The following is a 27,488-nucleotide window of genomic DNA, read 5'->3' as shown; positions in this document are numbered from 1 at the left end:
AGGATGAATTTTAAATCAATACCTTGTGTTAAATAACATTTTGCTATTTTTAACTACGTATATGTCGAAGTTTATTATTTCAACATAAAACGGTATTATTTTGAATTGGCATTGTTTTAGTTAATAAATTAATGATATATTGAGTAGGTGCAGTGGCGATCTACAGGAATGATTAAAAATGACCCAAAATGAGTTCAATTTGGCACTACAAATTTAACGGTGAAGAAAAAAAAAGTTGAAATTCTTACAAGAAGATTGACTGTTGCGTATACACGAATATATAAGTTCTGATTTGAGTATATATAAGTTTTGATTTGATGCTTCTTCATTTTCCGTGTGGTTGGTTCCTGAATCGGAGGCTGCTGGAAGGCTGATAAAGGGAGTGAAAAATAAACCCTCTACGTCGCTTATTTCGGCTGAGACAAGACGCGCGATGTTACGGATATACAACTTTCAAATATACAGTTCGCCAGAATCGAGGTCGCGAGGAGAGCTAACACCCTCGACAAATTTTAAAAAAAAGTTCGGGAAAATCGAGAAAGAGAAAACTCATCGAAAGAACGTCACGTTCTCGTCACCCTCCTTCGTCTCCACCCTTCCGCGACCTCGTTCGATTAACACGCGCGCGAATTCGCGATTAACGAGAGCGCACGCATTAAAATGTAACGCGAGAAGCGCGAAATTGCATTTCGAACCCGGGACGCGCCGCGAATACTGGACGGTAACTCGGCGAGCGGACCCCTCGCGACATCTGGCGCGCGCGCGGCGAACCGGATCCTCGGTTCTTTCGCAGGGAAATTCGTTGCTCCGTTCCACCCAGAATCTAACCTACAATCGACGACGTTTACGGCCGATTATTTAATTACGGGCGTCGCAAACTTCCTTTATTTTTTTACGCGTGCGTAATTATTTAACTGTTTGGACGCGGTTCTAAGTCACGACGCACGCGTATTTCGTACGTACATACGCGTCCCGACGCGCGCGAACGAGGCGTACCGACGTCCGCCTTGAAGAGATTTCACTAAACATGGCGGGGTAGTGGCGACTGGCGGTACCGCGTACCGCCTGCAATACTCGCCAACGGTTCGTACGATTCCTACACCTACACACTCTCGCATTATATAATGGTGGCCGAGTGAAGACCCGCACCTCGCTCCTCCGATCGTCGTCGAGACCCGTGAAGATGTCTGTCGGTAGAATAATTGTGAGTAGATTGCGTTATGACGTTAAAACATTCCTGGATTGCCCCGACATCAAAATTACTTTAGCCTTCGCGATAAAAAAATAGTTACGATACGTATATCTTCACATAAATTGAAATGTATTTGTTGCTTGTACATACAACACACGTTCGTATGGATATCTCGCCACTTCGTTTTGATTAAATGTCAATAATGCGGATGATTCTTTCGTTTCAGGTACGTACCTTCTCCACGTCGACTGTCGCGCAGAAGCTGGTGAAGGTATTTAAATTGTTTTTTGACAAGCGACCACTGCGTACCTCTACATGATGATAGATGACAAGCTCAGTCATATATATGAATTTCCAGAGAGTTACTTTAATTCCTCCATTTTAATGCGCTATTTCATGATACAAGTTCTGTAAACAATTGTCTGTATAGGTGTGTCGATTATCTTTATCCTGTTTCCTGTATTATTACAGCCTCCAATTCAAGTATTTGGATTAGAAGGCAGGTATGCCACAGCTCTTTTCTCAGCCGCGTCTAAACAGAAGTCTTTGAACGAGGTGGAGAAGGACTTGGTCAGTCTCCAGGTATGATGGTCTATGTAAACGAAAAGTTGTGTACATATATCAGTTCATTTCAGATATTAATCTGTAACTGTACTTGAATCAGGGTCTTTTAAAGACGAATGCTACGCTGGTGGACTTTATAAATAATCCCACGATAAGGCGAAGAGCTAAGGTGGATATTTTTAAAGCCATCGGAAGCAAGGGCGTGAATCCAGCCACCGGAAATCTGCTGACGTTACTCGCAGAGAACGGCCGATTGCCGAAACTCAATGTGGTCATCAATTTGTACAAGATGCTCATGGCCGCTAACAGAGGGGAAGTGGTATGCGAGGTGATCACCGCAAATCCGCTTGATGCCGATCTGAAGGCGAAACTGGAGTCAACGCTGAAACGTTTAGTGAAGAAGGGTCAAACCATTTTGCTCACTGCCAAGGTAGATCCCTCCATCATCGGCGGTATGATCGTATCGGTAGATGACAAATACGTAGACATGAGCGTCGCTAGTAAAATTAAAATGTACACTGACCTCATCGAAAGCGCAGCGTAATGAAGCATAGCGATATGAATTAATGAAGTAAACTGTTGCATACTCATACATATATTCGAGTATCATGTAAATTATCGGACAGAAATAAAAACTGTACAATCAATTAACCTAAGTCTCCAATAATTATTCTTTATACTGTACGGATATGTTAATAGGAAAATATATGAGCATATGTAGTTCAACTTTAAAACTGTGATTTTATTTTTTTTATAGTTGATAAAGCATTAATCACTTAATACAGTTACGTAAATGATTAATTATTCATTAACAATAATTTGTATTTAACTTTTCGTATCTTGCAGTGTATTAATGATGCGTGGCAAAATGATATACTTTGGAGCCACATAGTATAAGGTTCTTACATGTTATATAATCTTTCTGTTTTTCTTACACTCATAAACAGAGATATACCATACAAACTAGAGCCAGAGCAATAAGTAAATGTTAGTGTAAACACTTTTGAGCCTAGTGTCTCAAAGATCACTATTTGTCTGATACAAACTTACAAAATTATAATACCAGAATGTATCAATGGTGGGGTGTAGACTGGAATGTAGACTTATATAAAACTCTTGTCAAACAAAAATTGTAACAATTCATAATAAGATGTTGGATGACGGTGATATATCATACCAGTGATATACCTTCGTGTGCTCGACAGGTGTAAGATATGTAAAAATACTATTTGATTTATGCAAAATGTGTTAAATATTATATACCTGAGAAATTGCGTTATGCATAGCTTTCCCAAAATAGTAAAAAAAATATATATAAACGTTACATATATTTTTAAACAAATCGTAGACCTAGGTGATTACTGAACTTAGATATTATGCTAAATAATGGAATTAATGTAACTATATTTTACAAAATATTCGATTCATAAAAGGTTAAATTCATTTATCACAAATATATTAATAATTATAACACATAATTAATAATTAAAACACATCAATCATTATGTTAAAATATTATACAAGCGGTGACTAGTATTATCTTCCAATTTCGATAATAATTGCGAAATGCATTTTTACTTGGTAGTGAGAATGATCATAATTGCATATCTTAGGACTTCAATGCATATTATTTTATAACAATAATTCATTTCATTGCCTGACACACACACACACACACACACACACACCAAAATTATAAAATATTTTAAACAATACTTTTCTATCTCGTCTAATAATTTATACAATATCGATACTTGATAACTAACGGAATAAAGTTTAACCTTTTCACGATCAATGGAACATGCCCTACAGAATAAATATTCGTAATGAAAGAATTTACTCGTTATTTCAAAGCCGCTTTTGTGTATATCACGTAATTATCTAATTATTTTAATAATATATTGACATATGTACAAGAGGCGCGCGAGGCAACTACTACGTACGACTTCTGCTTAAAACATAACCGATGGTATATCATCCTTGACTAAAACCCAATCTTCTTCCTCCTCGAGAACAGCGGTTTCCTTTGTAACGCATTCCTTTGTGGCGCATTCCTTTGCCAAAGCTGCAAAAAAATACTTTCTAATATTCACGATTCGTATGGCACAGATACCATGTTCTCGATAATCCGTTAAATTACCTACCGTTAAATTGGTGTTCTAACTCATCTCGATTCGTGGGCGGCTTTTGTCGAATATCGACGAAACTATTACCGACTAATGGAGCGTCATTCAGTTTACTTTGTAAAAGAGTCTTTCTGCATTCCTCGAGATCTTCTAATAGCTTCAATTCGGTACGATAACTAACATCTTCCTCCCCTGATTCAGTACCTGTGTAATCGCTCTGTTCGACATTTTCATTTTCCTCGTTCGCGATCGGTTCCTCTCCGTTCACCGCATTGTTGGAGTGTACATTACAATTGATGCACGTTATAGTATCTATACGATTTGACATACTCGAATCATCCCTGTCTATTCGACTGCTCGTCATGTATTTGGACAAATCAAAATCCAGAACGTCTGCTAACAATTTCTCCTTGTTCTCCACATCCCGTTGAATCGTTTCTAAATCTCGATCTGACTTCAATATAAAATCATCGTCGAAGCTCAATTGCATTAAAGAGGAATGGGTCGTCATCGTCTTGTTGGCGTTCACGTGATCAGTGCTTAGACTGCTCGACAAATGATCGGTGTTACCGTCTGGCACTGTGACACTCTCGCTTCCGTTCGTTATTTTGTTCCGAGATTTTCTTTGCTTCCTTTCAGGCGTGAAAACGACGTCCTCAAATTCCTGTTGGCCAATTCTTTGAAATATCTCTCGGCGATCGTTGCTCTTCACGTCTTCCGCGTTTCTTATTCTATTACTATTATTGTATTCCGGTATTGTGTTGATATCGGTTACGAGTTGTGTATTTAAATCTATTGGAACTATTGGCGGCACTTCCACAGCTTCTTCCGCGTTTATAATCGCATTGTCGTCAGTACCAATAGTAACAATTGGTACAATGCTACAATTTGATTAGTTGGTCAATCATATTGAAAAAATATTATTCTTTTAATTCTATGTAATGCAATTTATATGTATACATATATAAGTATATATAATTTATTTATTCTGGAAATAATCTTTTACTTACCCTACAGATTGAATAATGTTGGTTGGATTGATTTTTGGAAAGGGAATAGCTGGCACTATACTACTCTCCTTTAATTTCGATGTCAATTCTAGTATACCATTAGCAACAGGTTTACTGTATTCAGCAAATGACAACAAAGGATCCAATGTATTTCTTGTTTCTTCTGTAAGAAAATAATTCAAAGATAATTTCAGCGTGATAATTTTTCATCTAATTACGTTTAAGTGAAAACAGTAGTTACGCTCACCTGTAAAAATATCATTTTCCGGATAATAGGCGATTCGCAAAATATTTCTCTCTCCTTCCAATATAAATATTTCGTCTTTAGTGCAAGCCACATCGGTAACGCGCCGTAAATCATTTATGATCGATGTTATTGCAATAGTATTTGGATTTACTACATAGACTACGTCATCACAGTACGTTACTAACAAGTCATCGCAAAACGGTAACACGATGCCGAATGAAGGCTCGCCACGATTCTTTCTCGATCCTTCGGGTGCGGGATTTAATAACGTCACTTCTGTATGACCCGATCTAACTGCATCCTTTTCAGAATATTCATAATTTGATAAAATACAACGATGAGATTCAGTATGAATGCACATGTATTAGCTTAATACCTTAAATATGAGCGTTTTTAATACAGTCCCAGCCTTATCAGCTTGCCATAAACGTAACCCTGGCCTACTTGCATAGATTACCGGTTCTTGTACATAATTTTGCCGAGAACCGAACACCGCTCCTAGCTTACCTAATCTAAAAAAAAAAACAGCATAACATTATATTTCTTTAATTTATGCTATAACGAGTACGAAGATACTAACGTTTTACGTTCTTTTTGGCCGACTTGTGTCACTTTCCCATTTTCATTTCTGTTCACTAAAATTGTACGTAACGTCGTTGAGACTATTAGCAAGCCCTGCTGGTAACTTAATTGTACCACAGAATATTTCTCGTTCAACAATTTCGATGATTTGGATAAATGCTGCAAAGGAATAGTATAAAATGTCAAGATATATTTATGAGAAAGTGAGAAAGGTGTCAGGAAGAAGTTTTTGGTATCTACTTACCATATAAAAATCAATCTCCGTTAAAACTACCAAACCGTCTTTATCTCCACTGAATAATTTCATACCGTTCTTAGACCACTCCACTGCCGTCACCGCGGTATTATGTAAGCCACTTATACTGTACCTTTCCACCTTACAAAAAATAACAGATATTCATAGATTGTTCCTACATCATATATACATGTACAAGTTTTATTTTTATAATTTACCTGTTTCTTCTGTTTCGGCTTTAAACTGTTTGGCAATGAGTCCGGCGGATTCTTGGGAATTTGGAAAACTGTAACGACGCCGTGTTCATTGCCCGCTGCAACCATGTAATCGACCGTGGAGATCACTTGCACACTCGTGATTTTGGAGTTTACATTCTGCGACAAGAGGAAAAAGATGTTTATCCTAATCAAATCGATTAAGGCTCAATTTTTTCTACAAGGTAGACTTGAAAAGTTAAAAAAAATTATTCAAATACCTCGCAACGTAGTCTCTGCAGATCCTGCTTTTCCCTGTTGTACCAGTAAACGAGCCCATGATTAGTTCCAATGGCGATAAACTCGGTCAGCGCATCAATGCAGGTGAAACTGATGTCCTGCGTGAAAATGCCGTTCTGCATCTTGGCAGGTATCTGCTGCAAAAGGACGGCGAGCGGCGCCCACTCTCTCAACGGTCCACCATCCTCGCACATAGGTGTTGTCATTATCACTACAAACATTTCACGTATTATAACATCATTACTATACCATACTTAGACGATAACTATGTACTTAGATAATAACATTATTATATTTTGCAGACGTAAAGAACTCGAAGCTCTCTGCCGCCGCAATCTTGAGAGCGAATTTCTCCAAAAGAGTTTCGAGCGCTAACGTGAAAAGCTATACGTGACGCTATAGCCCTCATTGTAAAGAGAAAGCGGTGGATTTTTAATTCACAATTTCTAAGCGTACGATAATTAATTGCCACGCCGACGACGATAGCGAAGACAGAGCATTTTTACGTTGATGAGCGACGTTACCGCAGCTTAAATGCAGAAAGTACCTCCGCTTTAGTCGGGACGAGGGATGGAAAAGCGGAGCACAGCCGGCGTTCCTCTTTCTCGACTCCTTTTTTCTCTCCGTTTCCCTCTAAACGCTACGTTTCCTCCTTTCTGACGCGGTGTGAGAGTCTCATTATACGGATAGGCGTTCGCGGTTACGTGTGCACAGTGGTGCACAGTGCTGCATACGTGTCTATCGATACCGATATCTCTAACGCGAATGTGGAAAACACATCCAAATTCTATGATTCTATCTTTCTCTCTCTCTCTCTTTCTTCTGTTATGACAGTTATGTCAATTTACGTGGCAGAGAGAAGACTGAAAACTGAAATCGTGCTGCTTCGTAGCGCCATCGTATCCATTCATGAACGTAGAAACTACATAGCCACATTCATTTCTCGAGATGGTAAAACGCTATATGTATATTTATAAACATAAAAATTGAAATTTGTAAACGTAATGTATAAAAATTCACTCTTGGCCAATATGTAAGAAAGAATTTCTTCCATTAAAAAAAATTAACTTTAGCATCATAATATTTAAACTTGCATAATGATAATTAAATATTATAAGCTATTGAGGAAAGAATATACAGTAGCTTGTAGTGTTCTTTTTACTTTTACTTAATTTATTTTACGTATAACGCGCATATTGAATTTCGCATACAGACTCGTCTTTGTAATTTTATCCGCGTGTTGATAAAATACCACAGATATCGCTTGGCACATACAGTTAATCATCAATTAAATATTAAATTAATCTTTCAGGATTTCGAAATCACCTATAAATATCCGCCTATGAACGTCGCCTTAGGACGACGGTTCTCTTCATGAAAGCGTGTTGGAATGTGTCGGTACAGATTTGTTGGCATGTGAACCCAACCGAGGCAAATCGCGGGGATGCGACGATTTGTAGCCGAGAATGCCGAGATTAGGATGACGCGATAATATACCGTTACTCCGCGATAATATACCGGAGCCTACGCGATTCTCTTGAGACATGCGCTGTGGGACACGCGAAAATCGGTAGGAGTCCGCGGTCCAGCCGATCGGCGAGGCAATAAATCAGGTATGTCGACGATGGAGGGTTCACTCAGCAAGTGGACAAACGTTGTCAATGGGTGGCAGTATCGATGGTTTGTTTTGGACGACAATGCGGGCCTTCTGTCATACTACACGGTAAGAATACCTGCGACACGTCGAGCGCATCACGTTCCCGTTTCCTCCCGCGCGATATCGCGCGTCTAGCGCTCTATTGTTCTTCCCGAGCGGGTGACCTTTAGGTTATCTCTGATTTCCTCTTCTTTTGTTTTCTCCTCTTCAGAGCAAGGAGAAGATGATGCGCGGCGCACGTCGCGGTTGTGTGCGATTGAGAGGCGCTATTATTGGCATCGACGACGAGGATGACAGTACGTTCACCATAACGACCAACTCCTGCAAGGATGATCCGAAGACGTTTCATTTTCAAACGCGCAACGGCGAGGAGAGAGAACGCTGGGTTCGTGCTTTGGAAGACACGATACTGCGCCACTCTCATACAGTATGTACATGAATGCAGGCACCCTCGTATGTTATACACATGAAACAAAGATAATTGTTATGTCTTTAGGTCGGTATAGTCAGATCTTATGTATAAGATTATCTTAAGTTTATCTTTGGATACTCTGTAGCCAAGGGAACGAGTCATACAGCATCTACAGATAAACTTGAGACAATCTTAAATATAAGACTATGATATACCGCCCTTAGTATACAGTGAATAATAACATAATGTCATAACTTCATAAAGCTGAATGTACAGTGTAAGAATTGATTGTTCGCAGAGATGGGATCCTAAAAAGTCTCCGCCCAAGCAAGATTTTGATCGCAAGGTAGCCGAAGCTGATGTTTATCTTCAACTCTTGATCGATCAGATCAAACTGATTGAAGGTAAAAGGAATGCGGCTGAAGATGAAGAAAAGCAGAAGACGTATTCTGCCATTCTGTCGCAAGCTAACGCCTTACTTAATTCTGTTAAACATACTATTGTCCAGTTGCAAATTGCAAAGGTATTTATTGCATCACTTTATTAAATATCCAATATCCTATTGTAATTGTGATTTTACATGTGTTGAATGATGCTTCCAGAATACGGCGATACCTGTTAATGGAATATATAGAGGACCGTCAAATTCTATGCACGTCTCACCTTCGCTTTCTCATGGTAAGATTTCCAATATAGTGTTCCTCGGTTACAAGATCATTGTTCAAGACTGGTCTTATTACTCCTCACAAAGACTTGTTTATCTCCCAAAAAACTGTCCAGGTGGCTCGCCGCAAATAACAATGATAAAAATGAAAGCAAACAAGATAGAGCAGCGTTTTACGAACTCGGTGATAGATAAGGCTCGAGATTTGCTCGCTTCGAAAATATTAAGAGGAGAGAGGAATTATTCGTGATCTTCTAATCGAGAAACATTTGTATTTATCTTCTTTTTTTTTAAATAAATGGACTTATGCCTGTGAGAAACTACATCTCTAAAAACTTAATTTTAGTTGCAGCTAGAGCGCCAGAAGCGACAGTGCAAACCGGCATCGAGTTAGGCTCCGAATGTGTGGAACCGAGAATATCTACATTGTCAAATGGTAAATGTCGCAACGTTTATTCTGCATTCTGCATATTAATTAAATGAGTTGTCTCGATCTTAATCTTGAAATGAGACTGAAGTGTCATTTTGCATCTTCAGTTGTAGATAGAGATTTACCAGTACCACAGTTCTCGTACTCGTCTTCCGACGAGGACGACGATTACTTCGATGCCGCGGACGAGATACCAACTCCGGCACTCCAGAATCATATTACGCTGCAAGTACAAGTTAATCTCTATGTGAAAATAGAATCGTTACCTTTTTCACGCGTGCGGTCTTTACTGTATATTAATTGGCAAATTTTTTTTATTAGAGAACTTATATTTGTACGTTCTTCCGATAAAGCTCAATAATATATAAATGTTTTTTTTTTTTAGATATTCAGATAATGAGCGATTACATTCATCTATGGACAGTGCCACGGGAGATAAACGCAAAGAACCGCCGCTGCCGCCTATCAAAGGCGACGGATCAGTAGATTACGATGGTGAGTCAATACTTTCATTTTGATATGCATTTTGCTATATCTGTTAGTTATTTTTCCATTTGCTGCCTATTGTTTTAGTCAAAATTATTCCCAGCAATCGTCACGTTTATCAAAATAATATATTACGAATGATTCAGAAATAAATATTTTTCAATAAAAATTGCATATACTTGTAGATTTTAGTTATCTAAAACTAGACAGGTAGGTATTTCATGTTCTGTGTCAATTAGTAGCGGGCTGACGTTTTAGTCCCGCGGTTCTATAGTTTTGCTTCCTTAAACTGCCTTCGCTAATAGCCTTTTTTGAGGAGTGTTCTAGGCGTAATAGATTTTTTTTTCGGATAAGGTTTTAAATTACTTAGATTAAATTACTTAGATATGAAATATTCACGTGTCTAGTTAAAGATTAAAATCTCCATTTACGGGCATGGACAAATTTCATATTACAAAATAATTTGTGTAAGATACAAGCCTGTACAATTTCTTTTCCTTATGTCGTTGGCAGGAAATGGAAGGTAAGTACGTTTATTCTAGGAGCACAAAGTTTACTTTCATCTCTTTCAAATATATGCGTGATTTTTAATCAATCCGGAATTTGTGGATTACATTTGGAGTACGTTATATAAAAACTCGAGTGGCAAGATAAGGTGGATCTCTCTGTGATTGTAAGGATTTGTAAGGAATATTTTTTGCGCATATCTCTATTTGTAAAGTAAATAACGGGAAAATTTAGTCGAAATCGTCCGGTGGTATCGCGGGCTTTGCGAAAGACACGCATTCCGTCGTTGATAATGCAGGCTGTGTTTAGTATACTCGTCTGTTTTATCTACCGTAGCCGTTATTGATCTCTCTCCGATCGTGGGCACTACTCCGCTTTTTGACGTATATAAGTTGACGTTTCGCAGACGAGACACAATCGCGAATGTTCCCGTGTCTCTTTCAAAGTGCTGAATAAATAGAAGGATAGAGATATCATGTTTCATTGACACAATGACGAGTAAGGAAGGAGAATTTCGGTGGAACTTTACGTTCTGCTGTTTACCTTTACGTGTCCAACGGAGTACTTTGCGTTAATAGAAAACAATTCGATCCCTGGGACTAAGGGGCTTAGGAATGGATACTAGTTGGTCTATCTTAGCCAGACAATATGTTGGACATAACTTCAAGTCGTAAGTTTTTGCGTGCCATGGGTATAAATGCGATAGAAAATTCAGGTTAAGGTTCCTGAATACTCCCTTTATGTACAGTATATTATTGTTATGGAGACCTATAAGCTAAAATCGGCAATATCCAGAACGCATTTCTTATAAATATTTACTTTAAACCGTGATTTTGTATCTGTTGCAGCTCTTTACGAAGAAGAAAGCGAAACCGAAAGTACGTAATACGTTTTTCAAGCATAAGATATCGTAGGAAGTAACGTATATTGAAATTTCTTTTTTTACTCTTATCATCTACAGTGGATTCCATGGAAAGTCACGGCTCAGTCGTGGCTCATCTTCTGTCCCAAGTAAAGATCGGCATGGACTTGACGAGGGTTGCCCTGCCAACGTTTATCCTAGAGCGCAGGTCACTCCTTGAGATGTACGCAGATTACTTTGCTCATCCCGATCAATTTGTAAGGTACTTCCAATTATCCAGTTAACAAGACTGTTCAATAATATAATCGCATCTCAACGCTTTATAATAAGTTTTTGAAAATTAATATTCCTGATCCATTTTCCTGAATTAGCATTGCAGATATGCCTACACCTCGAGAAAGGATGGTGCAAGTAATTCGGTGGTACTTGTGCAGCTTTCATGCCGGGCGTAAATCTGGCGTGGCTAAGAAACCGTATAATCCGATACTAGGTGAAATTTTTCGGTGTCATTGGAACATACCCAATGTCAGTCCCTCTGATAACGCTGTAGATTCTGGTAGCAAGCTTGTATCGGATGGTCCTGTACCGTGGTGCAAAGAGAATCAACTTGCTTTTGTCGCTGAACAAGTGTCTCACCATCCACCAGGTATGGAAATATTTTTTTATTCCAGCATTTTATATCTGATCCTATATATTGTACGAAATAACTTATCTAATTATTATACCGTTTGATTGCAGTTAGTGCATTTTATGCCGAGCATGTTGGAAAAAAGATCAGTTTCGGGGCTCACGTTTGGACGAAGAGCAAGTTCTTGGGCTTAAGTATAGGGGTACACAACGTGGGAAAAGGTTGGGTAAACGTGCTACAACATGGGGAGGAATACGTTTTAACTTTCCCTAACGGTTACGGCAGATCTATCCTCACAATACCGTGGATAGAGCTAGGAGGAACCGTAACGATAAATTGTGTACAGACCGGCTATCATGCGACAGTAGATTTTTTAACGAAACCTTTTTACGGCGGTAAACGGAATCGGATTACATGCCAAGCCTTTCAAGCGGGAGATAAAAAGCCGTTTCTTGTTATAAACGGAGAATGGAGCGGAGCGATGGAAGCGAAGACGTCGGATGGTGTAAGTGGAAACATTGGAATGGTATTAACGTAACGTTAATTAGATAAACGCTGCAATGACAATTAGGATATTCGTGTGTCCTATGTAGCAAGCTACTGTGAATAACGGATATTAATGTATATTATATAATCATTCGTGGATGCAAAATCTGATTATCATTAAAAAAATATTTTATGTCCTTTTTTTTCTTACAGAAGAGTGAAATGTTCGCTGACGTTAGAGACCTCAACACGGAAAGAAAACTGGTTAAAACAGTATGCGAGCAAGATGAATGTGAGTCACGACAAGTTTGGCGTGACGTGACAGTTGGCCTACGTATCAACGATATGGATAAAGCTACCGCAGCGAAGTGTGCAATCGAGCAAAAACAACGAGAAGAAGCGCGGCTCCGAAAGGAGAATAATCTAGCGTGGCAAACAAAAGTAAGCGAACGATTTTTACGCTTTTGATGCTTTTAATTTGCCAGTCGCATAATTGTCACCAATTATTTTTTTTTCCTTGTTGAACAGCTTTTTAAGGAAACCAAAGACGGTGGCTGGATGTACATAAGACCTCTTGTAGACAGAATACACAGTTCTAGCGATCAAACGAATGTTACCTAACTATGTATACATGTGTATTACGCGACAATTTTAGATACAGCACAATACTAGAAGAGAAATCGTGGCCTACTGCCTGTAAGAATTGTAATATCAGGCTTAATTCAGAAGATACACATTTTCATGTTCGAACAATTTCGGTAAATATTTTTATGCGTAATAGTCACTCTTAGATTAATTAGGAAAGAGGTAAAGCAATATTATCCACTATTTTACTTTTCGTATCAAGTTTTAAGTTTCAATTAATAAAAATATTTTGTCAATAATAGAATATGAATAATAGAATATGAATTTTTATAATATAAAATTGTATCTTCTTTTTTTATCCTTGAAATAATTTCACACAGATATCGTAAGCTTCTATTATATCCACATTTCAAGTATGTGTACGTACGTGAAGTCTTTTATATATATGTAACATTTATTGACGCTGTAATTTCTTATCAGGAAAGAAATTATATGTACAATTTACGCAAACCTGTATACATCATATTGTATAGATTGCATGCCAATTGTATAAAAAAGTTGTTTTACGATGTCACTAATGGACGTAAATAATACGATATTCTAATTATAGAATTTATTATTTTTGCGCAATCTCGGAAGTCTTATTTGGCAAGAATAAATTTCCAATATGTAAAGAATGGCTCGAATTCCGTAATTAAGGATTTTTTAAATAAACTTATGCATTTCTTATGCACACAAAACGATATAATAATAATACTTAAATTTATGTTTACTTGTAATTATAAGTATGAATGTTCCCACATACTCGTTTTCCAAATTAATTTCCTTCTTGTTCAAATAAATTAATAAATCATAAATTGTTCAAATGTTTATTTAATGGGTTATTTTATTACATTTTGGAAGTGAATCGTGCTTATTTATGAGGAATATGTGTGTTAGACAATTCTTTTTATTGCGTATAAAAATAGGTGTACAAAATATATAATAAAAATTAACATTGTTGGACAATAAATTGATTTAGTTCGCGATTTCTTGTAAGACGATATAACCAAGAAAATAGCCTGTAACAGCAGTTCTATAAATATGAGGCAGTCGTTTTGTCGATGATAACAAGTAGTTTAATCCAGCTTCTATTATAGGCAAATTTACCTCGTGATATCTAACGTTCAAACAATTAGAAATTGTACTAACTGAATTGTTATTTGTCTCATATTTGTATAAAACTTTGGCAGCGCATTTCTGTTGTAAGGATATAGTGTCAGTATCACAGACCGTTGCGTGATCAGGCTCTGTAATTAAATTTAGCTTGCAGTCCATTGGCTTTATCGAAAGACAATGGGCCTGTTTACCAACGGACGTTTTCAGAACGATTTCCTCTCCTAAGATCTCGCTCAGCGAATCTGTTACAAGTATCAGAAAATCACTGAGCGGATCGGTAGCAGTTACAGTAGACAACGCGTCATTCTGTGGTTTATAATCTACGCAACAGTTCCATATCTTGAATAAACCATATGCATGAAACATTCCTATGTGCAACAAACATTTATTACAAGTCAACGTTTTATTATCTATACATACATCGTTTTCGAAAATACTTTTATGCAACGCGGAAAAGTAAGAGCCATATAAGTAATCGGATTCCTGTGGCTGCACACTATTTGGGACGGTGTTGCAATTATGTTTACAACAAAACCACTCGTCGAAATCATACTCTGTGTCAGGTAAAGGCAGAAACCTCCTGAAGCTAATCGACTTTGAGATAACACTTTTGCAACAGGCGCATAGCATAACACATTTTGATGTTTCAAATAATAATTTGATATTATCTAAAATGGGCTGCGAATAATTGCTCGACCGAATTGCTTTGTTCAAGTTGGTTATCACTTCTGTGCTAAAAGACCCGAATGCAGATTCCGACGGAGCCGTTTGTAGACGGAAGCAGATCCAATTGTCTACTATGCTTAACATGGACAAGGAATTAGGTAGAACTTTTACAGATGGCAGTGAAAAGTTCATCCTACAATCTTCTGCTATTAACACTATGTTACTTTCCAGGAGCTTAATTTGAACATTTCTTAAGCACAGATCTTTCCGTACAGAAATAAATACGTTGCAGGATTGCAAGAGTGGTCTTAACTCTAACGTTATAAGCTCCATAACTTCATATCGTTCAGCAATAAAATTGCATTATTGTGGAGTAGTAATGCATCATTCCACAGTTCTGGAAATACAATATAAAATATGATTCCCTTTGTTTATTACTTATATATTTAATACATTAAATACTATTTAGTTAGTATATTAAATAATATATTATAGTATAATTAATATACTAAGTATACAATATGATAAATAATATGCAATAAATGTACAATATTCAATAACGCAAGCTATTTACAGTTGTATAAAAAAAATACTTACTAACGATACACCTCACAGATGCACATCTTGCCATGTGACACGTGCTTGTCATTCAAATATGAGGTTATGAATGCACTAATGCCAATATAAAATAAAAATTTATATGAGTATCTTCTTTCCTTGCAGGCTTAGCGGAGAGAAATCTGTGGATTCAATGACTTCCGTATCACATCCGCAAATTATAATTTTTCTGGACCACTTTCTCAGGTAACGCTGCTAGAACCTGCGAGAGACACCAATGGACACCAACCCGCTTCCGCATTTCTCGTTTGATCAATGCGTACTGAAAACTGAATACTGAATTCCCTATTAGTCGAGAGAGGCTCTTGAAAGTAGCCCGTTGATGCGTTTGTCGAGAAATAAGAGGAATGTACCGTGAGACCAAGGCAGTTTGGACGTGATGGTAGTAATTGATCACAGAGGAATGAAGTAGCTCGTTAAGGAGGATTCATGTCAAAGTACCGTGCGAGACGAGTACGAGGCTGATTCTTGGGCACCGCGGGCCGTCATACGGAGGTTATAAACATCTGGTCGCTGGTATCCAAACGCTATGAAGAATCTCTTCGACAGGGCGAGGGTGAGTGTCGCGAATGTCAAGGTGCACAGCTGTCTCGCTTGAACGATTTTTAATTCACCCTCGGCGTCGATCATACCGCGAGCTGGACTTCTGTATTGTTCGACAGATCGTTATCCGGAGTCGGGAAACATATGGAGGTTTCAACGGTTGTGCGTGCACAGCCAAGTGCAATGACATGAGTAAACGCACCCTCCGCGTGGCGTTAAGCGTGTCTACTCCTGGCTGCACCAGCCTCTGACTCGGCCTTCCAAGCGGGAAGGCTCTATTTAGCTCCTGGAGAGCGGGACGTATATATGTGGATTTAACTTTTTAAGTATCGCCAAACAGGGTACAGAATTTCGAGACTAGCCGTAGTCGTAGAGAATGATTGAGGATTAGTGCAAACAACTAGAAGAGATTTATGCATATATAGATAGTTGATGCATATATAGTATGCAAATATATATGTATAGTGGTAAGTCAGTCTTGTCACGGATTTATTTCAAGATTTGCGTTTATGATATCGAGGTGGTTTTTCTATTTCAGCTCATATTATTCAGAATCTTCATGCGATCTATTGTAACATGACATAATTGTTAGTCAAGTGCCAGTGCAAGTGTCAATGCAGTTAAAGATAATCATGTTGTATAACGATGAATGACACACGTAATAATATATGAGACAAGTGACTAGATTAGTGGGATAAGTAGAAAATAGAACAATGTCAGTTCCCTCCTGCTCAACAAGTAAAGGACTGGATAATGAGGTTATCGAGGAGGAAGTAGCTTATCAAAAATGGGAACGTTTTAGTAACTGGGTGCATTGTATGTGCATCGTTACCTTCGATCTTGAGTTGGGTCAAGCTATAGAGGTGTGACGAGGCAGAAACTTACTATCTTCTTGTCTTTAATATTTAATTAACGAAATATAACAAAATATTTTCGCTAATCTTATCGTGTAAATATTGCAAATATTTCTTCTTTTTCTATGTGACAGGCAATTTATCCGAATCATGTTGAACTATCGGAGCAAGAGAGATCCAATGTCTGTTACTTAGCCTTTCCCGATTCCAATTCTGGATGTATGGGAGATACTCAATATCACGTAAGAATAAGACAAAGTGGCAAAATGGTGCAGGAAACTAACGCTATCAAAGAATACGACAGGAAATCACCTTCTTTTCTACAAACTGATAGAGATTATTACTGGGGATACGTATATTTCCGGCAAGTGAAGGATAAGTCGTTGCCAAGAGGATATTTTCAAAAGGTATGTGTTAATTCTATAAATTGAAATAATTGAAACAGTTGTTTCAATAAATTGAAACTGCAATTTATTTAATTCGTAATTAATTGTATAATATCGTGCTTTCAGAGCGTTGTCATAATTACAAAACTGCCGTTTGTCAATTTGTTCGGTGAATTATGTGCTTTGATCGCGCCGGAATTTTTCGAGGCTGGAACAGCGCTTATGGAGGCTGTGGTGCGCGAGATTGATCACTGGCCTCCTCCAGTTCCGGGCCAGATAGTTCACTTACCTCTCATTGGAGTGTTATTCCAGGTAAACAGATATAAAAGTTACGTGAGTCAACGTGTACATATGAGTATGTTCTCTGTGCGTTAAAGAACATGATTATTTCAGACATATATTCCAAACTCAAATTACAAAGCCGCTGTTCCATCGATTGCTGCCATGGAGCATGCACCGAACGTGCACGCAACGCGAAGACTGATGCTGACATCGGCCTACGAGGGCGACATGTTCCGGAGCTTAGCCAGTGTTGTTAGTTACGTGCACTTACTGTGGGAACTAGTGCTTCTTAGCGAGCCAATCGTTGTAATGGCAGGCTCGCCGACCACGTGTTCCGAGATGGTTCAAGCGCTTATAGCGTAAGTGCCAAAACGTCTGAGACTCGTTATATATCGACAACGACGATATATAAACGGACAACGTTTTCCAGTATGATCGCGCCGTTGAAGTACTGTGCCGATCATCGCCCGTATTTCACTATTCACGACTCGGAATTCAAAGAGTATACCACAGATTCTCCGTCGCCGCCTGCTGTGATCCTGGGCGTGACGAATCCATTCTTCGCAAAGACTCTGCAACACTGGCCGCATATCATCCGGATAAGCAACGGCAATAACAGCGGTAAGTTCTATGGCGCTTAACGGTTAGTGGTATGTGTTCACAACTTGATGTTTCAGAAGATCAGAAATATAAAATCAAGAGATCTGAAAATCTGAAGGTGCTGGACTCGAAGCCTGGCGTTTACACTCAGTACAAGCCCTTCCTGCAAAAAGACAAGACTATATTGAAGAAACTGTTCAGGGGCATTCAAACGAAACGGCCGGGCGAAGTGCAGACCGCGCTTTTGAAACGTCACTTGATAGAGCTAACGGAAAGCTTCATGATTCCGCTCGAGAGATACATCGCGACCCTTATGCCACTGCAAAAGAACATATCACCCTTTAAGGTGCAAATCAGTTGCCAGCAATAAATAATTATAGAATCAATTTATATAACGATGATGTCGATTTTTTTTCCAGGCAACTCCTACACCACAAATGTTCAATCCAGATGACTTCCTAGCTAGCTTAAGTAGCTCCGGCCCCCAATTAACTACAGGCATAAAAGGGGATTGGGTAGGACTGTACAAACGATTCTTTCGATCGCCGAACTTCTCCGGATGGTTCCACACAAGATATACGGAGCTGAGTCAGCAGTTGCAAGTTAAACAATTGGAGAAATTGTCGCAGGCGGTACGAATATTGATTTTTTTTCCCTTTTGCATTTGTTCACTTCTACAAGTACTTATCAATGTATTAATCATGGATAGGATTTGAAAACGTGGGTGCAAGGGAAGCAAGAGGTGGAAATAGTCGATATGATTCTTAGAATTCGCCAGAAGTTGGAGAGAAGCTGCATCGATGACGTACCAATCGATAATTCGGTAAGAAAGAGACTGCGAGAGAGAATAAATGACATTACGCATGTATTGCCGGATGATTTAAAGGTAATTTTAAGACACGAATCTTGACAGTACGTTATTAATTACAAAACTCGCTAGCGTTATATTTATATATTTTTAAGAGCCGGGGGTCGTATTTAAGTCAACTCAAAAAGACGTAATATGTTAAGAGAATTTTAATGCTCTGTCTCCTTCCTATTTATAACGTAAACGAGAATGAGCGAGAAAGCATGTTACACAGTTATAGTTTGAGTATATATGATGAATTATATTGTGCTACAAGAGGATTATACGTACTTTAATCTGCAACTCGAAATACTCGCCGCAGACGGGTTGATGAAGTAAATCTACTGTATATATAACAGAAATTAATCGTGAAAACATTTTCTTACGTGTTTAATCATATCACTTAACCCTTTGAGTACGTAACAATACTGAATGTTCTGCGAATGGTCGGAACTCAGCTGGCGATAAAAAGCAATGTTCTTTATCACATCGAGCTTGAATATCGAGAGATTGCGTGACATATAACTGAATTTAATAAAAATACTTGCCTTTTCTGCAATTATAGTTCTGATATTATTTATTTATACATATTTTTATATACATGTGTTTATTTGTACATAAATTATCTCATAGATAAATTAAAAAGGAAATGCGTTGAACGCTTCCACGGTATTCAAAGGGCTACGTATTTTACGCTTTTATACTCGAGAAACATGATATTTCGTAAATTTATGTGATCTTACTTTGCTATGTTAAGCTTGACTGATTAATAGATTTTCTTGATTTTTTTTTCATAATGTCAATTCAATAGCTTCCATCCCTCTACTCGACCAAGTCATTCCGATTAATGATTTTATATATGCAGCAATCTTTTTTGTTATCAAGTACCGATAAATACTCTACTTGGGGGTAGTGAGCGTTAACAATAATTAATTGTAATCTCATGAAAATAAGCATGAATTTCAAATGGGATATGTGGAGATTGAGATGTTAAGCGATGTATATACATTTTTGAGATCTGTAAATATTGGTACAAACAATGCGTATATATAATAAAAATTTATTTTAATACATATATATAAGATGAATTATTATATTTATATCTACAATTTACATGTAAAACACTTGGTATAAGCGTTATAAAATGAAACCGTTAAAGCCTTTTTCCGATAAAGCTTTTATTTACTATATTTTACTAGAACAGTATTTCGTAATTAGGTATCGCAGCTGCGAACGACGTGCGTAGGGTAGAAGAAACATTAGCTTATAAGAGGTAATATTTTATTTTATTTTATTTCTTACTTTTTTATTGTTACATTCTCCCAATTACATTAATAATTTTTTTCAATAGTTTTATCTTAATGCGTCATTATATTCTCATTATAATATCCATAATATATTATCATACTTTCAATAGTCTCAACAACACATACATATATGTATATATTTGTCATACTTGCGACAAATATATACATATATGTATTCATCCATATGTATACATGTATACATATACATATATGTATATATAGGTATCGGGTGTATGTTCATTTTCTTTTTTTTTTATGAGTGTGAATGCACAGTACCGTAAGATAGCTTTATTACACAATTAATTCACAGAGTTCACTTTTTATTATTCTGCCGAAGTACACCTCGATTTCTGGCCATCGCGTTTATCTCCTGTCGCTTTCGCGGAAGGTAGGACGACGGAAAATTTCTGCGCGCGGAAAATTTAACCGATTTAACGTCATATATAAATCTCGCGTGTTTTTTTTTTATCTCACTTCGGCCGGTATGCCAGGAAAGAGAGAGAGGGAGGGAGAGAAAGACGGGGGAATTCTCTTTCTCGCGATTTTCGTATTTGTACAGTCGAAGGAATCGGGAGGGAACGAACGGGCTCGAGAACCCGTGCGTAATAATAAAGAGAACGGATAAATGCGATTATCGCCTTTGCATTACTTCGACAGACTTAGGCCTGGGTGAATTGCGCCTCCTTAAGTAAATCTTACAAGACTTCGCCTATATCGACTAAAACACGAATGGAAACTTTACAACGAGCTCTTCTTTTTTTGGGAAAAGATGAACGTGGATGTGTGAAGCAGCGTTTTTTTTTTCTCTCTTCGTAGGGCTTGCGCGCCCGCGGGGTCACAGCCGGACGCGAGCGGACTTTTTCTCGGATTGTGTGAGAGAAGTATTGATATAATAATACATATATAGCCGCTCGTCGTGCGGTTTCTGGAGAAACGATCTCGTCGCATTACCGCGATGCTCCTTTCACCTCGGGGAGGGGGGGGGGGTGGCTACTCAAAAAGAGGGGTAGAAAAAGTCGTGGCGTTATAAATTGACCGAAAACCCGGACTCTCGGCGCATGATGCAAAACGAATGTCTCAACAGGAAACGCAAATTGCTCCTCGCTCGACGGTTTATTATTCCCCGAAGCAGGATTTATAGTGGGAGACGGGAACCTTTCGAGATCTACAAAATAAGAATCTAATGCGCAAAAATCCGCCTCCGTGCCGAGCATTATTACTCTGGTGCTTTCCGCGAACGCAAATACTCTTATATTTTCATACATTTAACGATAGATGTAACGAACCCGATCCACATTTAATGCCACTTTCGTAACAGAAATCGTCAGTCAGACGATCCGCATTTAGCATTTAAGTGTACGATAAAAATACGCGCGACGGTATCTTATTTCACATTTCATCCGCTAAGACTTATTACAGGCAATTAGATGCAAATAATAGAACCGTTTAAGAATAGCAATTAAATTTGTGGGTCCATGCTCTCTTCTCCCCACTATAAATCCAGTTGTCTTCAGTCGTTCGCTTCGATCCGACGTTCGTTCACCTTTTCGCGCGTGTCTCGCGTTCTTCCGCGTTCTTCTGCGTTTTATCATTCGTGCCATTGGCATTACGATAATGATCTCTCGTCATTGCGTTATTCGGTGCTACGTCAGCACTCGAACGCGACAGATCTTTCTTACGGCCTGAACTAAATCCGTTTGTCTGCACGGAGAAGATATCCCTGTCGTATTCTTCTTTAGAAGCGTACGAGGATGCGTGCTATTCTGTACGATTTATCAATACTCGATATTCGGTAAATCGCAGTTTCGCGTTAACGCGAGATTTTATTGTCGCAAGAATCTCTCCCCGTCTGCGAAAGTTCAACTGTTTCTCCCTGTCTCTTCCGTTGGCAGGGGACGATTGGACGGTATGTCGCACGGAGAACAATGTTGCACCAACAAAATGTTGCGCCGCGCGACCTCCGGGAACGTGCGCGATCGAAACTGAAAAACCTTTATTCCCGCAGGCGTGTTTTACAAAGTTTACAAATGAAACAGCGCAGTATATGCTCCATATGGAGTTTTGTCAATGCAATGATTTATTATTACGATATTTCATCCGTACAGACAACGCGAACATGTCATACTTACAGCGAATAATTCACTTTGACACAATACAAACAACGCATAACGGAACACTTCCATAACAAGAACAAACTTAAAAACGACACATTCTCCCTTCAACATCGTCATCATCGCTATCGTCGTCGTCGTCGTCGACGACAACAATCCTCGCATCTTATCTGCAGGTTTCGCCAGAAATGTACACAGAACTGAACAAGAGACATCGCTAAAATCTAGTGCCTTCCCGCTTTCCCAGTCATAGGATATTTCGCGCAGAGTCACAACGAGTGCGTTAAATTGCAGATATTATTAAGCCGGTTCTTTATCTTTAACATGCTTTCGTAGACTATATCGATTCGCGATCGGCAATAATTGCTGGCAATTAAGAACGAAAAGCGCCGTTGCGATAAAACGTCAGTTTGCGAAGAAGGAACGGCGATCAATGACGCATTTGCGTTTCTGACGCTTTGGAACATTTTACTTGCGCGATCTGGAAACTTTATAATATATTTAAAAATTACGAAACAGTTTTTGCCACGATAATTCGGGGATTTTTTATTTTGTAGCGCAGGTCCGCAGAAAATGCGTCACCGATCGTCGCAATCGTCGACCCGCGCTCGAAACGGTGTCTTTCGGCACACGGCAGTGTAATTTATCTTGAAAAATCGTCGAGCCTTCGACCACGATGAGGAACATTCGTGTACGAACAATCGAATTCCCGTGCACCTCCATCGACCATGCCTCAAATTAATTTTACTTTAATATCACACAACTTTGAAGATATTTGTCATTATAATCAATATTATATTCTCGGACAAGAGCGCCCGATAATTGACATAAGCTTGTGGTGTTAATTAATTCATATGTTTCCCAGCATCCATTTTTCTCTCTCCGGAGCTACAACAACCGGATGTTATTCCGCAAATTCGGAGATGGAAGCACGAAGATTCATACGAATATACAGGGTGTAACAGGATTCATGGGACAAACTTTAGGGGGTGATAGGGGTCTCACCAAAAGAATCAATTTTTGTTAAGGAACCCGTGTTCTCGGACGCGTTCTTGAAGAGCTACGTGTCTTTGTTCAGGTCACTTATGAGACAGGCAATCGGTCGCACGACAACATTGCGCGTGACGTCTGACGAGACTAGTTTACACGTTTCTTACCTACCACCCTCTAAAGTACCCATGGGTACTGTTAGACCTTATATATTTGACGAAAAGTACAATCGTACGAATACGTGAGTCTTTCTTTCTTTCTTTCTTCGCCACCAAGCTGTAAAACAGCGGCGATGGGCCATCATGTGTTCATCGTGCTCGAGGATCGTAAAGAAGGTGTGCTTTCCTTTTCGAGAAATTAAAAAAGAAACGAAAGAAACACGACGGGGAGACTCTCGTTTCTATCTCTCTCGCTTTATACAGTCGTGATCCCCACTTTTGCCGTTACGACGGTGATTTTCCGTGTGTCGAGAATATTTCGTGCGGTTTCCGGCTTGTATCCTGGCTCCTCCGTTTTATCCCGTTACGCTTCTCGAGGACGAGCCGAGCCTCAAAGAATCTCGCGTCGTCTTTACTCGCGCGTTTCTTTCCCTTATAGGAGATCGGTGATGGATCGAAATAAGAGGAGTCCTTTTGAGATAGTCCCCCGCAACTACAGTCTCCCTACAAAAGGGCGGTATTCCATTTTATCCGGATTCATGCGGAGACAGTCGCGGAACAAATCAAAATAAAAAATAACAAAACACGGGGACTATTCTCGCTTTTCCATGTAAAGAAGAAGCCAGTACGAATGCGAAAAGAATCCCATCGATAGTTAGATTTCTACGTTTTCGAGTCAATATACGACGACGAGATTGCCATCCTTGAATAGCGCGAATTCTCCGTGCAACGAACAGAAGAGAATGAAATCGAAATCGGCGAGAGAAATTTATCGCTCTCGCCAAACTCGAGAGTCCGCCTTCTTCTTACATATTAAATCACGAGTAGAACGAGCTGTCTTTGGATCAGATAGGGTATAACTAGGTAGGTTCTCCTTAAAAAAAACTAGCGTTACGATATCGTGAAAATTAACGCCTGCACAATGTGCGCGCCTCAATCCATCGGCCGAGTCGATCTCCCAGTAGCAAATGAAATAAGTCGATCGACGACTCGATCCTCGTCGAGTATCGCCTCGTCCTTCGTTTCTCTCCTTCTTGCACGATGTCTCCCCGATCGGGAGATCAACGAGAGACTAACAATGTACAAAAGAAAGATTCGCGAGCTTCTCCGTATCAGAGAGAAAGTTCCAAATGCGAAAACCAGCACACGCCGATCTCGCTGTTCGCGCGGGATCTCAACGTGGAGCGACCCTCTTATCCGGTCACGAAGAGGATCTCCCGGGCTCACTTGAGGTCCTCGTCGTCCTCGTTGGCGAGCAGCTCGTCGATCTGCTTCTCCCAGTCATTATCGTTGACCGCGATGTCTTTTGTGGCCGTCGCGACGCTCCTCTCCTGGCCGCTGCCGCTATTGCTGCCCGTTACAACCTCGTAATCCTTTAGCTCGGCCTCCAATTCACGTTCCCAATCTTCTTCTGCGGAGAGGCACAAGCAGCGTTGTAGCTATTTTGCAGAGAGGGCCACACTCTGGTCTTGTTTGTCTGTCTGTTTCGTCTGTTTGTGTTTCCGCGCTGAATATCTGAGAGTTTCTTGCGCACGGAAACCATTTTACGTGTATAAAGTGTGTACCTGTATGTGTATGTGTGTGCGCGTTGTGTGTGAAAGTATCAGGATTAGATTGACAAAACTCAAATAACAGAACTGGAGAAATCAAAAGGGATGGAGAAAGAGAACACGAGAGCAACGAGAAGCGAGAGGGAAAGGCTTCGACGTTCACGTTTCGAAAGCTTTCGCTCTGAGCTTGGTTCGTTAAGCACGTTAAAGACAATGATATGTTAGTAGCCTGGGAAAGGGAGAGAGAGAAAGAGAGGAGATATTACACGATTATCGAGATATTACGCGATTACGATCGCACGCTTTTCCTGTTCTTTCTGCGTTTCACGGATAACGACGACGACGACGACGCGGACGACGACGTCTGTCACACGATCACCGACTATATAACTCTCTGGAAATTACCGCGAATTGCCGGGAGGAGTAGCTAGAGTTAATCACGTTTCGCTTAACACGTACTCGTTACAAAAGTGGACTCACAATTACAAAAGTAATTAATCGGGATATCGCGGGACTTAAATGCCTTCGGGAATGCAATTATCCGTTAGATGCGCTGTCGTGAGAATAATCCCCGTTTCGCTCTAAGCCCAACGGTGCCCAAAGTTGTGCTGTAGATAGACCTGAAGCTATAAAACGGCAAAATCAATATTTCATGTACCCACGTACAGAATAGCGTGTCGAATGTAAGAACAAGTAATATTAGTCCCAGAGGATCGCTGTGAAAACACAACCAGAATAAAAAATCTCAAAAAAGTGGATTTAATTTTCGGCGACTTGTAGCTCGCCCGAATAAAATTTTAAATAGCACGTGCGATTCTCTTTTTTTTATATTACAGTCGCGCTAATTTGAACGCAGCTTTTGGACACCGCCGCGCTAAAATAATCCGTCGTTCCAGCGCGAAATTATCTAAATATCATCGTGCGTACGTTTAAAAATCGTACGGGAATAAACTAGTGATAGTAGGCATCAATAAATATTGGCGGCCCCTCTAGAAATATCTAATTCTTAAATAATATTCTCTCGCGGCGCATTTCAAGTCACATCGCTCGTCTTATCCCCCGTGATCCAACTAAAATGAGCTCATGGGTAATCCCAAGACGCAGCTTAAACGTTCCCGTACGCAGCCGTCTCTGAGGAAAGTAAATAAAAGAAAGTAATAAGGGGCGACGGTCACCTCGCAAGACCTTCTCTTCGAAATAACACGAAATATATTGAAAACGCTTCGCAACATGTTTTTGCGCGAAACCATTCCCCGTCTATCGATTCGTCCTTACATGCGCCCGGCGTCCAACTATGATCATCTCGATATCGCCGACGCGGAAAAGTCATGCGGGGGGAAAAAAATGTGCACCGAGAACCGAAAGCCATAATTCAGTTGTCACCGACTTTTATCGGATGCGCGAAACGAAAGCGGATAATCCGATATTTTCGCGCGCGTTTTTACGAGAATCTACGTAAAAATCTTCATCCATAAAACTGCACGTAAATATGCTATATTAAAAAAAGATAGGATAAAATATAAATGCCATAAAGTGTGCGCGCGAAAAAAATACTATTATTTTACTTTACCGTATTATCTCGCCTATTAGTTTACTTCACGATAATCTATGCTGCGCCTATGAGTTCTTTATTTCTATTTTCCAATCAATGAATATCAATGTAAAGATAAAAAAAGCGATACAGCCTATAGTGGAGGATCGTGAACTAAACAATACGTATGGAATGTACACGATTTTTCCGACTAAAAAAAAAGTAAAATAAAATAAAATAAAAAAATAAAAATAAAGTTTGCTTTCACTACGCGATAAAATACTATAAAACGTACGTACAAAATTGAGGCGCAAGTGTCATGTCACCATTAAATGAATCGATTTCAGATGAGCAATCTATCTGATCACCGTAATACTGCTAAACATCGACGTTTCTCGCGATACTAACTCTTAAATGCGCAATTTTTCCTCGCATTCTGAGTATTTTTTAAAATAAATAATACTGCTTAAGGAATTCTAAAAAATATTTTTAAGTTCTTTACTAATTTGAATCATTTTTTTTTTAACTCTTTGAACTTCTTTTTATCCTTTTTGTGTTCTAACGAACAACCAATATATTCAGAACTTCGTAAGAGTACACAGAACATTGAGAAGTTGCTTTGCATATATGCAAAGCTGCGCACTTAAGAATTAACAGAAGAACGAAATTCTTAACGCTACTTCGATTAATTCACGGGACGCGCGACTTCGCATCGCCGCG

The 27,488-nt window shown here is 39.1% G+C and overlaps 6 protein-coding genes across 14 annotated transcripts in view; 3 read left to right on the top strand and 3 right to left on the bottom strand.

The window, feature by feature from the left end:
* The first annotated feature begins 1,063 nt into the window (after nucleotides 1-1,063).
* On the top strand, nucleotides 1,064-2,407 carry Atpsyno (ATP synthase subunit O, mitochondrial). Of its 2 annotated transcripts, XM_071706718.1 has the most exons (4): nucleotides 1,064-1,204; nucleotides 1,419-1,463; nucleotides 1,664-1,774; nucleotides 1,857-2,407. In XM_071706718.1, the coding sequence occupies exons 1-4, from the start codon at nucleotides 1,184-1,186 to the stop codon at nucleotides 2,298-2,300; spliced, it is 621 nt and encodes a 206-aa protein (XP_071562819.1). In that variant the 5' UTR covers nucleotides 1,064-1,183; the 3' UTR covers nucleotides 2,301-2,407. The 2 variants fall into 2 exon arrangements, with proteins under 2 accessions (XP_071562819.1, XP_071562818.1); XM_071706717.1 differs by lacking the exon at nucleotides 1,064-1,204 and having other exon boundaries at nucleotides 1,371-1,463.
* A 70-nt stretch (nucleotides 2,408-2,477) lies between these two features.
* On the bottom strand, nucleotides 2,478-7,415 carry LOC139772778 (WD repeat-containing protein CG11141). 4 transcript variants are annotated; one of them, XM_071706704.1, is made up of 10 exons: nucleotides 6,975-7,415; nucleotides 6,432-6,661; nucleotides 6,175-6,330; nucleotides 5,966-6,097; nucleotides 5,720-5,880; nucleotides 5,516-5,651; nucleotides 5,140-5,440; nucleotides 4,893-5,055; nucleotides 3,901-4,763; nucleotides 2,478-3,821 (listed from the first exon to the last, which is right to left on the bottom strand). In XM_071706704.1, exons 2-10 carry the CDS (start codon nucleotides 6,654-6,656, stop codon nucleotides 3,709-3,711), a joined length of 2,250 nt encoding a protein of 749 aa, XP_071562805.1. In that variant the 5' UTR covers nucleotides 6,657-6,661; nucleotides 6,975-7,415; the 3' UTR covers nucleotides 2,478-3,708. The 4 variants fall into 4 exon arrangements, with proteins under 4 accessions (XP_071562805.1, XP_071562804.1, XP_071562806.1 ...); XM_071706703.1 differs by having other exon boundaries at nucleotides 6,998-7,413; XM_071706705.1 differs by lacking the exon at nucleotides 6,975-7,415 and adding an exon at nucleotides 6,907-6,925.
* Nucleotides 7,416-7,819: 404 nt separating this feature from the next.
* LOC139772780 (oxysterol-binding protein-related protein 9) lies at nucleotides 7,820-14,195 on the top strand. 2 transcript variants are annotated; one of them, XM_071706708.1, is made up of 13 exons: nucleotides 7,820-8,173; nucleotides 8,319-8,534; nucleotides 8,818-9,042; nucleotides 9,122-9,197; nucleotides 9,536-9,619; nucleotides 9,721-9,838; nucleotides 9,999-10,108; nucleotides 11,455-11,484; nucleotides 11,568-11,730; nucleotides 11,840-12,114; nucleotides 12,207-12,601; nucleotides 12,796-13,023; nucleotides 13,111-14,195. In XM_071706708.1, the coding sequence occupies exons 1-13, from the start codon at nucleotides 8,066-8,068 to the stop codon at nucleotides 13,201-13,203; spliced, it is 2,121 nt and encodes a 706-aa protein (XP_071562809.1). In that variant the 5' UTR covers nucleotides 7,820-8,065; the 3' UTR covers nucleotides 13,204-14,195. The 2 variants fall into 2 exon arrangements, with proteins under 2 accessions (XP_071562809.1, XP_071562808.1); XM_071706707.1 differs by having other exon boundaries at nucleotides 7,822-8,173; nucleotides 9,530-9,619.
* LOC139772783 (uncharacterized) lies at nucleotides 14,099-15,731 on the bottom strand. The gene is made up of 2 exons (XM_071706716.1): nucleotides 15,589-15,731; nucleotides 14,099-15,388 (listed from the first exon to the last, which is right to left on the bottom strand). The coding sequence occupies exon 2, from the start codon at nucleotides 15,322-15,324 to the stop codon at nucleotides 14,185-14,187; it is 1,140 nt and encodes a 379-aa protein (XP_071562817.1). The 5' UTR covers nucleotides 15,325-15,388; nucleotides 15,589-15,731; the 3' UTR covers nucleotides 14,099-14,184.
* A 292-nt stretch (nucleotides 15,732-16,023) lies between these two features.
* Nucleotides 16,024-20,196, top strand: LOC139772781 (protein DENND6A). Of its 2 annotated transcripts, none has more exons than XM_071706711.1 (10): nucleotides 16,024-16,165; nucleotides 16,272-16,619; nucleotides 16,691-17,015; nucleotides 17,141-17,413; nucleotides 17,519-17,704; nucleotides 17,786-18,033; nucleotides 18,105-18,295; nucleotides 18,355-18,620; nucleotides 18,694-18,906; nucleotides 18,984-20,196. In XM_071706711.1, the coding sequence occupies exons 3-10, from the start codon at nucleotides 16,866-16,868 to the stop codon at nucleotides 19,182-19,184; spliced, it is 1,728 nt and encodes a 575-aa protein (XP_071562812.1). In that variant the 5' UTR covers nucleotides 16,024-16,165; nucleotides 16,272-16,619; nucleotides 16,691-16,865; the 3' UTR covers nucleotides 19,185-20,196. The 2 variants fall into 2 exon arrangements, with proteins under 2 accessions (XP_071562812.1, XP_071562811.1); XM_071706710.1 differs by having other exon boundaries at nucleotides 18,352-18,620.
* Nucleotides 20,197-22,471: 2,275 nt separating this feature from the next.
* Sap47 (Synapse-associated protein 47kD) overlaps nucleotides 22,472-27,488 on the bottom strand; it is a 67,435-nt gene continuing 62,418 nt past the window's right edge. For all 3 annotated transcript variants that reach the window (XM_071706712.1, XM_071706714.1, XM_071706713.1), the window contains one exon: nucleotides 22,472-25,098. In XM_071706712.1, the coding sequence (XP_071562813.1) occupies nucleotides 24,911-25,098 (188 nt within the window). In that variant the 3' untranslated portion in view covers nucleotides 22,472-24,910. The remainder of the gene's footprint in view (nucleotides 25,099-27,488) is intronic.

The sequence above is a fragment of the Temnothorax nylanderi genome, unplaced genomic scaffold, assembly GCF_030848795.1.
Source record: "Temnothorax nylanderi isolate EJ_2023f unplaced genomic scaffold, tnyl_v1.0 TNYL_tig0053_pilon, whole genome shotgun sequence".
Lineage (NCBI taxonomy): Eukaryota > Metazoa > Arthropoda > Insecta > Hymenoptera > Formicidae > Temnothorax > Temnothorax nylanderi.
Note: the sequence above shows the minus strand (reverse complement) of the source record. Positions and strands in the feature narration are given on the sequence as shown.